Source organism: Haematobia irritans, chromosome 3 (genome assembly GCF_050003625.1).
Source record: "Haematobia irritans isolate KBUSLIRL chromosome 3, ASM5000362v1, whole genome shotgun sequence".
In the NCBI taxonomy this organism is placed as follows: Eukaryota; Metazoa; Arthropoda; class Insecta; order Diptera; family Muscidae; genus Haematobia; species Haematobia irritans.
This window is the reverse complement of record NC_134399.1, coordinates 199,854,589-199,868,750: the sequence shown is the minus strand read 5'-3', so window position 1 is coordinate 199,868,750 and position 14,162 is coordinate 199,854,589. Positions and strand designations below refer to the sequence as shown.

The following is a 14,162-nucleotide window of genomic DNA, read 5'->3' as shown; positions in this document are numbered from 1 at the left end:
ATAAATTTTTCTATTGAAATAAAATTTTGACAACATTTTCTATAGAAATAAAATTTTGACAAAATTTTCTACAGAAATTAAATTTTGACAAAAAAAGTCTATAGAAATAAAATTTTGACAAAATGGTCTATAGATATAAAAGTTTGACAAAAATTTCTATAGGAATAAAATTTTATATAAAAAAATCTATAGAAATAAAATATTGACAAAATTTTCTATGGAAATAAAATTTTGACACAATTTTCTATAGAAACAAAATTTTCACCAACTTTTCCATAGAAATAAAATTTTCATAAAAATTTCTATAGAAATAAAATTTTGACAAAATTTTCTATAGAAATAAGATTTTGACAAAATTTTCCATAGAAATAAAACTTTGATAAAATTTTCTATAGAAATAAGATTTTGACAAAATTTTCCATAGAAATAAAACTTTGATAAAATTTTCTATTGAAATAAAATTTTGACAAAATTTTCTATTAACATTAAATTTTGACAAAATGTTCTATAGAAATAAAATTTTGACAAAAAAATATCTATAGAAATAAAATTTTGACAAAATTTTCTATAGGAATAAAATTTTGACAAAATTGTCTATAGGAATACAATTTTGACAACATTTTCTATGGGAATAAAATTTTGACAAAATTTTCTATAGAAATAAAACTTTGATAAAATTTTCTTAGAAATAAAATTTTTACAAAATTTTCTATAGAAATAAAATTTTGACAAAAAAATTTCTATAGAAATAAAATTTTGCTAAAATTTTCTATAGAAATAAAATTTTGAAAATTTTTTCGATAGAAATAAAAAGTTGACAACATTTTTATAGAAATAGAGTTTTGAGAAAATTTTCTATAGAAATAATATTTTCATAAAAATTTCTATAAAAATAAAATTTTGACAAAATTTACTACAGAAATAAAATTTTTACAAAATTTTTTATAGAAATAAATTTTTTCCAAAATTTTCTATTGAAATAAAATGTTGACAAAAATGTATACAGAAATAAAATTTTGAATGAATTTTCTATAGAAATAAATTTTTTAAACTATTAATTAATTTAATTTGGAAAAATTGTCCTCTGGTATAAATTTTGGTCCAATTGTGGAAAAATGTTAATCCAAAAGTAATGTTTATTGTGGGAACGCTGGTTACAAACCCACCACCGTGAATCAAATAATACAATTGTTCTGGCAAATCGGAAGACGCTCAAGAAGTCAAATCGGGAGATCGGGCTATATGGGGGTTATACCAAACACTTAACCGATGCACACAATAGTCTGCAGAGTTATTTATGGACACAAAATACCTGTAGATCTAGAATTTCAGATAAAAAAATTCGGATAAAAATTGCGGTGTCTATGTTAGAAGCTCAAGAAGTCAAATCGTGAGATCTGGCTATATGGGGGTTATATAAAAATGTGAACCAAATCACACCATATTCGGCACACTTATTTATGCACCCAAAATAGCTCTTGATTACCCACTTTTCCATCTTTACTCTCCAGTATGCCTTAGGCGCACAAGACGGATTGAGATCCGGAGATTTTGATAGAAGAAATGAGGCAAGGGCCCTCCTTTTATTTTAAGCCATTCTTGGCTCTGAGTCCTGTTGGAATGTCCGCCATGTTTGCCCGGGGCTTCAATACAGTTTTCAGCACATTATAACGATAAAATTTGCCCTTTATTTTGATGAATAACATATGAGCATGGGGCGACACTCCGCTGCTAAGGCCACCCATACCAATACCATCGCCGGCGCTAGAGTTCTGATGAGCAATCGAAAGTTTTAAATATTTAGCTAAAATCTTTGACAACTAAATCTGATTATTTTGATTTTGATTGATAAATTCCCCAATGCCTTTTCATTGAAGAAAACCAAATTTTTTAATTAGCCACTTTCGTACAAGTAAAGCAATTACTTAACCCTTTCCAAGCTTATTTCTTTTTAGCACCGATGAACTCTTGAATTATTTGCAACTTCAATGGCTTTAGTCCAATCTGCTTTTTCAATGTGAGCTGTGTGCATTCGTCCATGCGATATGTTCAGCTCACGAACAAGTTTTCACCCACTGCGTCGTAGGTTTAGACCACTTTTCTGGTGTTGTTACTATTTTTCGACCACTTGCTAGAAACGATGCAACTCTGCCAGTATCACGGCAACCAGCAATGGTACGCAAAACAAAAGGTTTATTATAAAAATGATGGAGGACTCTACCGATAATTTATTTCTAAATGAATTAGAATAAAATGCTTTTGTACGCTTGTAAACAATAAAATTAACTGTCACTGGAATAAATTTGTAGCGTGTTGCAATAGATATATCCGATCCTTGTAATTACCACCACCTTTTCCTCTTTTAAAGCCACCCAAATTTCGCTCATTATTTTTTGAAGTCCAAAAATTTGTATATATAGGATGGGGTATATATAGGATGGGGGTATATTAACTTTGTCATTCCGTTTGTAACACATCGAAATATTGCTCTAAGACCCCATAAAGTATATATATTCTGGGTCGTGGTGAAATTCTGAGTCGATCTGAGCATGTCCGTCCGACCGTCCTTCCGTCTGTCTGTTGAAATCACGCTAACTACCGAACGACATAAAGGGAGATACGGTCAAAATTTGGTCAATATAAACTTGACGTATTTCTTTCAATTTTGCATTTAAAAAACCTAAACACCCCTCATTTTGAAGGTGTGTGTGTGTAGAATGTTGCTCCTATTTTGGTTTTGGAATTCACTCTTCAGTTGTCAAAATGCCGTCCAAGCAAGAAGAGCAGCGTATCAAAATTTTGCTCGCGCAACGCGAAAATCCGAGCTACTCGCACGCAAAGCTGGCAAAATCGTTAAAAGTTGTCAAATCAACCGTTACAAATGTAATTAAAGTGTTTGGGGAACGTCTGTCGACAGCCAGGAAGTCTGGATCGGGGGGAAATCGAAAACCGGAAGCCGCTGAGACGACAAAGAGAGTTGCCGGTAGTTTCAAGCCTAACCTAACTCTAACCTCTCTCTCCGAGATGCCGCAAATAAGCTGGGTGTATCGTCTACAACCGTGCATCGAGCCAAAAAACGAGCCGGACTATCGACTTACAAGAAGGTAGTGACTCCAAATGGCGATGATAAAAAAAATACGACGGCCAAAGCGCGATCCTGGAGGCTGTACACGACGATGCTGACGAAGTTTGACTGCGTGGTAATGGACGACGAAACCTATGTCAAAGCCGACTACAAGCAGCTACCGCGACAGGAGTTTTATACGGCAAAAGGAAGGGCAAAGGTAGCAGATATTTTCAAGCACATAAAACTGTCAAAGTTCGCAAAGAAATATCTGGTTTGGCAAGCCATCTGTACCTGTGGCTTGAAAAGCAGCATTTTCATAGCTTCCCGGACTGTCAACCAAGAAATTTACGTGAAAGAGTGTTTGAATAAACGTCTGCTTCCTTTCCTGAAGAAACACGGTTGTTCCGTACTGTTTTGGCCGGATTTGGCATCTTGCCATTACGGTAAAAAGGCCATGGAGTGGTACGCCGCCAACAACGTGCAGGTGGTTCCCAAGGACAAGAACCCTCACAACACGTCAGAGCTCCGCCCAATTGAGAAATACTGGGCTATTGTCAAGCGGAACCTAAAGAAGACCAAAAAAAATGCTAAGGACGAGCAGCAGTTCAAGGCAAACTGGCTTTCTGCGGCGAAGAAGGTGGACAAGGTGGCTGTACAAAATCTGATGGCAGGTGTCAAGCGTGAGGCATGCCAATTCGGATTTGGAAAAGCGAAAGCCTAACTGAATATTTTTCCTGAATTTTATACTAATTCAACTTGAAAAAGAAATTTAATTTGACTTTTTAAATAAACGATTTCACCGATTTATACGCGTTTTCCCTTGGCCAAATTTTGACCGTATCACTCTTTATAGCCTTCAGATAAATCGATCCCCAATCACACAAAAATTGGTCCATATCAAGTCCATAATTGTTTATAGCCCCCATATAAGCGATCCCCATATTTCAATTCTGGCTCTCTACGTACCTTGCAAAAGTCCATATCAATTCGTAATTATTTGTAGACTTACCTATACATACCTTTTTTGTCTACTATATATACCACGTATGGACTAACTGACAATTTAGAAAACGATGTTAAGAAGTTTTAAGATACCACAACCCAATTAATTCGATTGTGCATGACAGTCTTTCGTAGAAGTTTCTACGCAATTCATGGTGGGGGGTACATAAGATACGGCCTGGCCGAACTTACGGCCGTATATATTTGTTTGTATTATTTTTCTGCTCTGGCTGTAAAATGTTACTAACACTCTATTATTAATTTTCCTCACAACAAATGGGCCAAAAAGAGCAAACATTTTCGGCAACTTCATTAAATTACAGCAATACCAAGTGGCATTGCTGCACAGACATACATACAATAAAATATTAATTTACAAAATGTTTTGTTTAATGTTTCATAATTTTAATTTGACATTGTTTTCATAGTGAGTTTGTGTTTTTCTTCTCTCTCTCATTCTCCCTCTCTCTCTCTGTGTATTACAGCTGGATTTGCAATTACAAGATGAGGCTGGCGGTGATATCTCAAGTTTCATCACCAACGGAGAATGGGACCTCTTGGGTATGTTGACAAATGAGAAACGTTGCTATTTACATTTTCATGTCATTGTTTTCTTAATTAACATCTTTTTTTCGTCCAAAAAAAAAATTATACCAAAAAAAAAACAAAAAACGAAAAAAAAAAACAATGAACTATGTTGAAAATTTTGACAATCAACAAATCAATAAATAATTGAAATTTTTAAAAAACGAAAAAAACTACAACAATAATTAAATAAAAAAAAATAAATTTATTTTTATTTTTCTCCCCTTTGCCCCCTTTTTCATAAATTTAATCATTAAAATATTGCCTCTGATGATGACTATGGGCGACATCTACAATAATCAATGAATGCTGATGATGATGATGCAACGGCTACAACGATAATGATGTGCGCCTATGTGTATGCAATACAAAATTGCAAAAATTAACTATCATTGCCGTTGCCTTATAAAAACAAAAACAAAAACGCATACACACGCGTTAATCCTCTCTGTGATGGTTTCTGAAACATACAAAAAAAACGAAATCGAAATTGAAACTGATACTGTGTTGATGCCTGGTATAGGTGTACCCGGTAAACGAAATGAAATCTACTATAATTGCTGCCCAGAACCTTATATTGACATAACATTCGCCATTTTGATACGACGTAAAACTTTGTACTATTTTTTCAATTTAATTGTGCCCTGTGTACTGATCGCCTCTATGGCACTCTTAGGTTTTACACTGCCACCAGATTCTGGTGAAAAACTATCGCTGGGTAAGTTTAGTCTTGAACATGAACATGGAACATGAATTTGAAACTCGTACAACAACAAACAACAGACAAATTACAACAACAACAACAACTATACATATCACAACAAACAACCAACAACAACAAAAACTAAAGACTAAACAACAATTAGAACGGACAATCAAAAAAAAACACACACACACACACACACAACAAAGAACACCCACTATAAATTCGTAAAGAACAAGACTAAATTAAAAATTAATTCAGTAAAAACAATTGACTGGACTGACAATTTGAACCAACTTAAAGAAGAAAAGACCTTGCCCAAAAAAAAAAAATGACTATTGACACCAGAATTAAATGAGTTTGCAATTAGTTATCTTTTCATCACACACAAACACTCTCCAGACGCTCATCTGGAGTCTCTAAGAAATCTCAGGGATGACTCAACCAGAAAAATTGCTTAAGTACTCTGCCAAGTTTTTAAACAATTCCATTTCGTCCTTTTCATTTCTTGGTGTTATGCGAAGAGAATTAATTAAAACTTTGATAATTTCTGTAAACCAAACCAGTCAACTACACCAATTGACACTTAGGCAAGAAATCTTGGAAGTGAAGACACATCGAAATGAAGCCAACGATATATTCCACGAGCTATTCGAGCCAAGTCGTACTATAAAGTTTAAAAGAAACAAAAATCAGTAAAATTCGCATTGCATTGTTTTACAAAATGTAAATAAATAATTTTGTAGCATATTTTTTGGCGTTGATAGTTTGTGCAAAGCAAACATCACAACTAAACTAGTTGACCCTTATGTAAGGAAGTGATATGACATTGAAATGAAGATATCAAGATATTAGCCCAACCCACTTAAAACATTCTAGGGAGATTCGAAATAATTAAATTAGATTTTTGTTTTTCAAAATGTACATAATTTGTATCGTAGCATATTTTATAGCGTTGATTTATATTTTAAAATATGAAACGATGATGTTGTTATAGCCACCGTCCGTTATCGTTGATAATTTCCAAAAAGTTGCACAAAAAATATCTCTCGCAAAATAACATGGCAAAATCATTAAAACAGAAAATAAAAATACTAATTAACCTCCCCAACCAATTCACACTTAAACCAGGAATCATGAAAGTAATTGTATACTGAAATGAAGATATTGTAGTTGTAGCTCAACTCACTGAAAATATACTACAAAATTTCAAAACAATTAAATTAGTTTATTTTCTTAATGTGAATAACTCATATTGTAGCATATTTTATGGCGTTGATTTTTATTTGAAAAGTTGAAAGGTGATTCTACTTTAGCCAGCGTTATCGTTGATAGTTTCCACGAAAGATGTGCCACAAAAAATAGCGAACTTTTTCAACAGAAAAAATAAGATTTAGATTTATAGAGAAGTGTGAAACATCCGTTTTTAAAATTCGATTTAAATAAATCTAACAATAATTTTATATGTTTTTCATCGAAAATGTATGCTTTGAATTTACAATTCGGTAAATATGTAAACTTATTGCAGAATATTTTCTTTGCATATTTTTAGGCGTTTAATGTGATCATTTGGGGAAAATAATGTAGTATCTTAATTTTATAATTTTCATTTATATATACATGGTATAAAATTTTTGATTTTAAATTTTAGGTACTTGTTTTGTTTTTCTAACAAAAAAAAAAAGAAACTAAATAAAGCGAAACAAAGATTTACGGCTATGATATATTGTCGTCAGCCGGAATTTAATTCTAACAAGTATATATGGCCATAAGTTCGGCCAGGCCGACTCTTATGTACCCTCCACCATGGATAGCGTAGAAACTTCTACGAAAGACTGTCATCCACAATCGAATTACTTGGGTTGTGGTATCTTAAACCGTTTTCTAAGTTAGTCCATACGTGGTATATAATAGACAAAAACAAGTATATACGGCCGTAAGTTCGGCCAGGCCGAAGCTTATGTACCCTCCATCATGGATTGCGTAGAAACTTCTAAACACTGCCATCCACAATCGAATTACTTAAGTTGCGGTAACGCTTGCCGATGGCAAGGTATCTTAAAACCTCCTAACACCATCTTCTAAATTGTATGTAAGTCCATACGTGGTATATATTAAATCAAAAAAATCGATCCAATACGTATATAATTCAGTTTGACAAAGTAGACATAAAATTTTGACAAAATTTTCTACAGAAATAAAATTTTAACAAAATTTTCTATAGAAATAAAATTTTAACAAAATTTTCTATAGAAATAAAATTTTGACAAAATTTTCTATAGAAATAAAATTTTGACAAAATTTTCTATAGAAATAAAATTTTGACAAAATTTTCTATAGAAATAAAATTTTGACAAAATTTTCTATAGAAATAAAATTTTGGTAGACTATTTTTGGCTCTAGTGGCAACCATGATTATGAACCGATATGGACCAATTTTTGTGTGATTGGACCAATTTTGGTATGGTTTTTAGAGACCATATACTAACACCACGTTCCTAATTTGAACCGGATCGGATGAATTTTGCTGCTCCAAGAGGCTCCGGAGGTCAAATCTGGAGAACGTTTTATATGGGGGCTATATATAATTATGGACCGATATGGACCAATTCTGGCACGCTTGTTAAAGATCATATACTAACACCATGTTCCAAATTACAACCGGATTGGATGAAATTTGCTTCTCTTGGAGACTTCGCAAGCCAAATCTGGGGATCGGTTTATATGGGGGCTATATATAATTATGAACCGATGTGGACCAATTTTTGCATGGTTGTTAGAGACCATATACCAACACCATGTACAAAATTGCAGTCGGATCGGATGCAATTTGCTTCTCTTTGAGGCTTCGCAAGCCAAATCTGGAGATCGGTTTATATGGGGGCTATATATAATTATGGGCCGATGTGGACCAATTTTTGAATGGTTGTTAGAGACCATATACTAACACCATGTACCAAATTTCAGCCGGATCGGATGAAATTTGCTTCTCTTTTAGGCTCCGCAAGCCAAATCTGGGGATCGGTTTATATGGGGGCTATATATAATTATGGACCGATGTGGACCAATTTTTGCACAGTTGTTAGAGACCATATACCAACACCATGTACCAAATTTCAGCCGGATCGGATGAAATATGCTTCTGTTAGAGGCTCCACAAGCCAAATCTGAGGGTCCCTTTATATGGGGGCTATACGTAAAAGTGGACCGATATGGCCCATTTTCAATACCATCCGACATACATCGACAACAACTACTTGTGCCAAGTTTCAAGTCGATAGCTCGTTTCGTTCGGAAGTTAGCGTGATTTCAACAGACGGACGGACGGACGGACATGCTTAGATCGACTCAGAATTTCACCACGACCCAGAATATATATACTTTATGGGGTATTAGAGCAATATTTCGATGTGTTACAAACGGAATGACAAAGTTAATATACCCCAATCCTATGATGGAGGGTATAAAAAGTATGTGTAGGTAAGTCTACAAATAATTACGAATCGATATGGACTTTTGTACGGTACGTAGGGAGCCAGAATTGAAATATGGGGGTCGCTTATATGTGGGCTATATACAATTATGAACTTGATATGGACAAATTTTTGTGTGATCGGGGATCGATTTATCTGAGGGCTATATATAACTATACACCGATATGGACCTAGTTAGGCATGGTTGTTAACGGCCATATACTAGCATAATGTACCAAATTTCAACTGACTCGGTTGAAATTTGCTCCTCCAAATGGCTCCAAAACCAAATCTCGGGATCGGTTTATATGGCGGCTACATATGGTTATGGACTGATATGGACCACTTTTGGCATGGTTGTTAAATATCATATACTACCACCAGTACCAAATTTCAACCAGATCGGATGAATTTTGTCAAATCTGGGGATATTGGGGCTATATATAATTAATGACTGATATGAACCAATTCCTGCATGGTCGTTGGATACCATACACTAACAACAAGTACCAAATTTCAACCGAATCGGATGAAATTTGCTCTTCCAAGGGGCTCTGGAGGTTAAATCTGGCGATCGGTTTATATGGACCGATATTGACGAATTTTTGCATGGTCATTAAAGATCATATACTTACACGACGTACCAAATCTTAACCGGATCGAATGAATTTGGCTCCTCCAAGAGGCTCCGAAGGTCAAATCTGGGGATCGGTTTATATGGGGACTATATATAATTATGGACCGATATGGAACAATTTTTTCATGATTGTTAGACACCATATACTAACACCACGTATCATATTTCAACCGCATCTGATGAAATTTGCTTCTTTAAGAGCCTCCGCAAGTCAAATCTGGAGGTCTGTTTATATGGGGGCTATATATAATTATGGACCGATATGGACGAATTTTTGCATGGTTATTGGATACTATATACCTATCCCACGTACCAAATTTCAACCGGATCGAATGAATTTTGCTCCTCCAAGAGGAACCGGAGGTCAAATCTGGGGATCGGTTTATATGGGGGCTATATATAATTATGGACCGATATTGACCAATTCTGGCATGGTTGTTAGATACCATATACTAACACCACGTACCAAATTTCAATCGGATCGGATGAATTTTGCTCCTCCAAGAGGATCCGGAGGTCAAATCTGGGGATCGGTTTTTATGGGGGCAATATATAATTATGGACCGATATAGACCAATTTTTGCATGGTTATTGGATACTATATACCTATCCCACGTACCAAATTTCAACCGGATTGGATGAATTTTGCTCCTCCAAGAGGCTCCCCAGAAGTCAAATCTGGGGATCGGTTTTTATGGGGGCAATATATAATTATGGACCGATATGGACCAATTTTTGCGTGGTTATTGGATACTATATACCTATCCCACGTACCAAATTTCAACCGGATTGGATGAATTTTGCTCCTCCAAGAGGCTCCCCAGAAGTCAAATCTGGGGATCGGTTTATATGGGGGCTATATATAGTTATGGACCGATATGGACCAATTTTCCCATGGTTGTTAGAGACCATATACTAACACCATGTACCAGATTTCAACCACATCTGATGAAACTTGTTCCCTAAGATCCTCCGCAAGCCAAATCTGGAGGTCTGTTTATATGGAGGCTATACCTAAAAGTGGTTCAATATGGCCCATTTGCAATACTACACCAATAACAACTACTAATGCCAAGTTTCAAGTCGGTAACTTGTTTCGTTCGGAAGTTAGCGTGATTTCAACAGACGAACGGACGGATGGACATGCTTAGATCGACTCAGAATTTCACCACGGCCCAAAATATATATACTTTATGGGGTCTTAGAGCAATATTTCGATGTGTTACAAACTGAATGGCAAAGTTAAAATGCCCCCCCCCCCCATTCTACACTGAAAGAAAGTATGCCCGGTTCCAAAGATTTTGTCTTTACTTTAAAAATTTTGGTATTGATTCCGAGCCAAAGAAGCGGAGAATACAAGTAAGGATACTTTCAAGACACAATTCTCTTTTAAATATGGGTTTTGTGTACTTGCTTCTAGGAAGCAAATTTTAATTTTTCGCCTTCTCAGCTTTTTTTCTTCATATGCTATCAAAGCCCTTTAAAATGAGTTAACGACAACTTTATTTTCTAAATTAAGACTCGATTTCCAGTAGAAACAATACTATGTTTCAAGGAAAAAAGTTTTTAAAATAAAGTGTTGAAAAACATGTCCTATATTTGAACGATTTGTTGCTTTGTAGTCAAGATGCAAAAAGGCAACAAATTTAAAGACAATTTCATTAAATTTAAAGAATTTTTCTGAATTATTAAAGTCAAGTTGACATTAGCCCAAACATTTTTTCTTTCATGTTACGATATCCATTTTTAAGTGAAATCACTTAATTATAACGACAATACGACTTCATTGAAAAGTTTATCGATTTGGACAAGGAAAATAACTTTATATTAGAGAATTGCATCTTCTATGCTAAGCAAAATTTGTATTCGTATTTTAAAGACATGAAATCTTTGACCTCACGACAATATTTTTTTCAGTGTATGGTGGAGGGTATAAAAATATGACTTGGATGAATTTATATTAACTTTTTTATATAGAAGTGTGAAAGACCGTTTTTATAATTAGATCTTAATAAATCTTAATATAATTTTATTTCCATTTCATCGAAAATTTATGCTTGAAATTGACAATTCAGTAAATAGGTAAACTTATTGCAGAACATTTTCTTTGCATACTTTTAGGCGTTTAATGTGTCTATTTGGGGGAAATAAAGAATAAGAAGAGAAATGTGCTAAGAACTGTAGTATTCGAAGCTTAAACTTGCACTCACAAAAATAGTTTTCTTGGATCCAAAGATTTTGACCTTCTCTTAATGATTTTGATATTGATTCCGAGCCAAAAATGCGGCTTCTTCAAAATAAAAACATTTTTTTAGCGGTATAACTGACTCAATAGAATTAAAATTACTACATAGATCTCATTTATCAAATTTTCATTCTATTTTCGCGGTATATTAATAAACCTGTTCACGTAACTCACAAACAAATGCCGTAAAAACGGAGACTTCAAAGTACACATGTTATCTTAATTCCAAAAAAAATTTTAACCAAAGGTGCAAAATTCTCAAAATACAAAAAAAAGTCTTAGCCTATAATTGAAGCGTTTTTATTTTACAACTTAGAATCAATATTTCAGTTAATTTAAGGATGATTTTTTTTAAATCAAAAATGTGTTTCTTTAATTTAAGGAAATTTTGTCTTAGTTCAAAGACATACGATTTTGACGAAGGCACGCAAATTTCCACAATTTGTGTCCTAAATTTAATAAAAAAAAAATTTGAAGCATAGATTACAAAATTTTATTCTAATTAAAATTATTTGAATGAAATTCGTCCTTTGTAAATTACACATCCTAAAATTTAGTTTGCGTAATATTTAATATCAGGGTAATTCCAAAGTAAATGACCCCTACAGCTTAAAAATAAAATAATTTTTTTTTTATGTATATGTCCGCTAATATTACATTCTTTTGCTATAATCAGCAACGAATTGACAACGAATTATGCAATAGAATATAGCTTTTCGTTTATGTTTTTTTTTTACCCACAATAAATGAATTCAAACAGAAAAATCGTTTAAGTTTTTTATATTGTAACGACCGTTACTTTTTAAAAGATTTTGTTTTTTTATAAATAATTTTCTTTGGTTTGAAAACAAACCTATTACTGAAAGAAAACATTACAAAGAATTTAATCAGATTTTTTACTTGACACATCCTGTGCAAAATTTTACAATACAACATATTTGTTTCCGAAATATGAAAACAGCACATTTATAAAGTAACGACCGTTACTTTTTTAATGGTCAAAAATAGTATTGAAATTAGATTTTTTATGAATGCTTTCGGCTGCTACCGAAGTTTGAACTTTCGTAGGTCCAAAATTAAGTAATCCTCGTGACATATATTCTTAGGGTGGAATTTTATTAAAAAAATCACAGAATATCGGTAACGACCGTTACTTTGGAAACACCCATCACGTAAATATTTTTTCAGTATAGAACACTGGTACTAGCCTTGGAATAGGTCAGGTAGTGGCAATTTGTACCAATTTCCCGGAGGGTCAATATAGCCAGCGTTTACGTTGAGAATTTAGTTGGCATATTATTTTTTATAAAGAATTAAATAAATTTTATATGTTTTTTTTTTTTTTTTTTAAACGAAAATATAAAGCCAAGTTATTTAGCTCTCGATCATTTCATCACCATTAGGTCGAAAATCAATCCTTGAAATTAACCGTTAATGAGAGAACTCGATTTACCTATTACAGAAAATTCCCTTTGCCTATTTTCAGGCGCCGTGTTTGCCTACTTGGTAACACTTTGGTTTGAGTATGAAAAAATTGTCAAAATTATAGTATTTGACGCATTAGTCCAATATTATATTAAGCCATAATTCAAATCCGTAATTTTAAGGGGATCCAGGATCAAAATTTATAAAAATTATCGCAAAAACAATTAATGGCACAATATAAAAACAGTGGCACAAATATGTAAAAAGTGTGGCGTGCAGTGGTAGTACAAAAGTGTCAAAGCTTAAACCCGATTATAAGAAATAAATCCCCAGAGGGGCTTTTTTGTATGTGCATTACAAATAATGACTTGGGTAGAACTTCCAAAATTTTTTACTGGGTTATTATACCCAAACTTAACGTTGAGTTACTTTGTGAAAAATGTTGTCACTTTTTGCAGCAATGATACTTTTTTCACCTGTATGACTAGGTTAGGTTAGGTTAGGTGGCAGCCCGATGTATTAGGCTCACTTAGACTATTCAGTCCATTGTGATACCACATTGGTGAACTTTTCTCTTATCACTGAGTGCTGCCCGATTCCATGTGAAGCTCAATGACAAGGGATCTCCTTTTTATAGCCGAGTCCGAACGGCGTTCCACATTACAGTGAAACCACTTAGAGAAGTTTTAAAACCCTCAGAAATGTCACCAGCATTACTGAGGTGGGATAATCCACCGCTGAAAAACTTTTTGGTGTTCGGTCGAAACAGGAATCGAACCCACGACCTTGTGTATGCTAGGCGAGCATGCTAACCATTGCACCACGGTGGCTCCCACCTGTATGACTAATACTCCAGCTTGGCAAATTTTTAGGGATATCAAGTTTATTGTAACATTACCTCTGACAAGATAAATTTACCCTGATCCCTTAGCTTAAAGGGTACTTTTCTAAGATTATTTCAACTATTTGAATAGCAATACCGTTGGTTAAAAAATATCCCCACATAAATCATACTTTGATCAACA

General features: G+C 33.8%; 1 protein-coding gene across 1 annotated transcript in view; it reads left to right on the top strand.

Moving 5' to 3' along the window:
• Nucleotides 1–14,162, top strand: part of nAChRalpha7 (nicotinic Acetylcholine Receptor alpha7) — a 961,296-nt gene that overhangs the window by 827,138 nt on the left and 119,996 nt on the right. Inside the window, exons 7-8 of the mRNA XM_075302219.1 lie at nucleotides 4,555–4,630; nucleotides 5,178–5,372. Coding sequence (XP_075158334.1) covers nucleotides 4,555–4,630; nucleotides 5,178–5,372 — 271 coding nt within the window. The remainder of the gene's footprint in view (nucleotides 1–4,554; nucleotides 4,631–5,177; nucleotides 5,373–14,162) is intronic.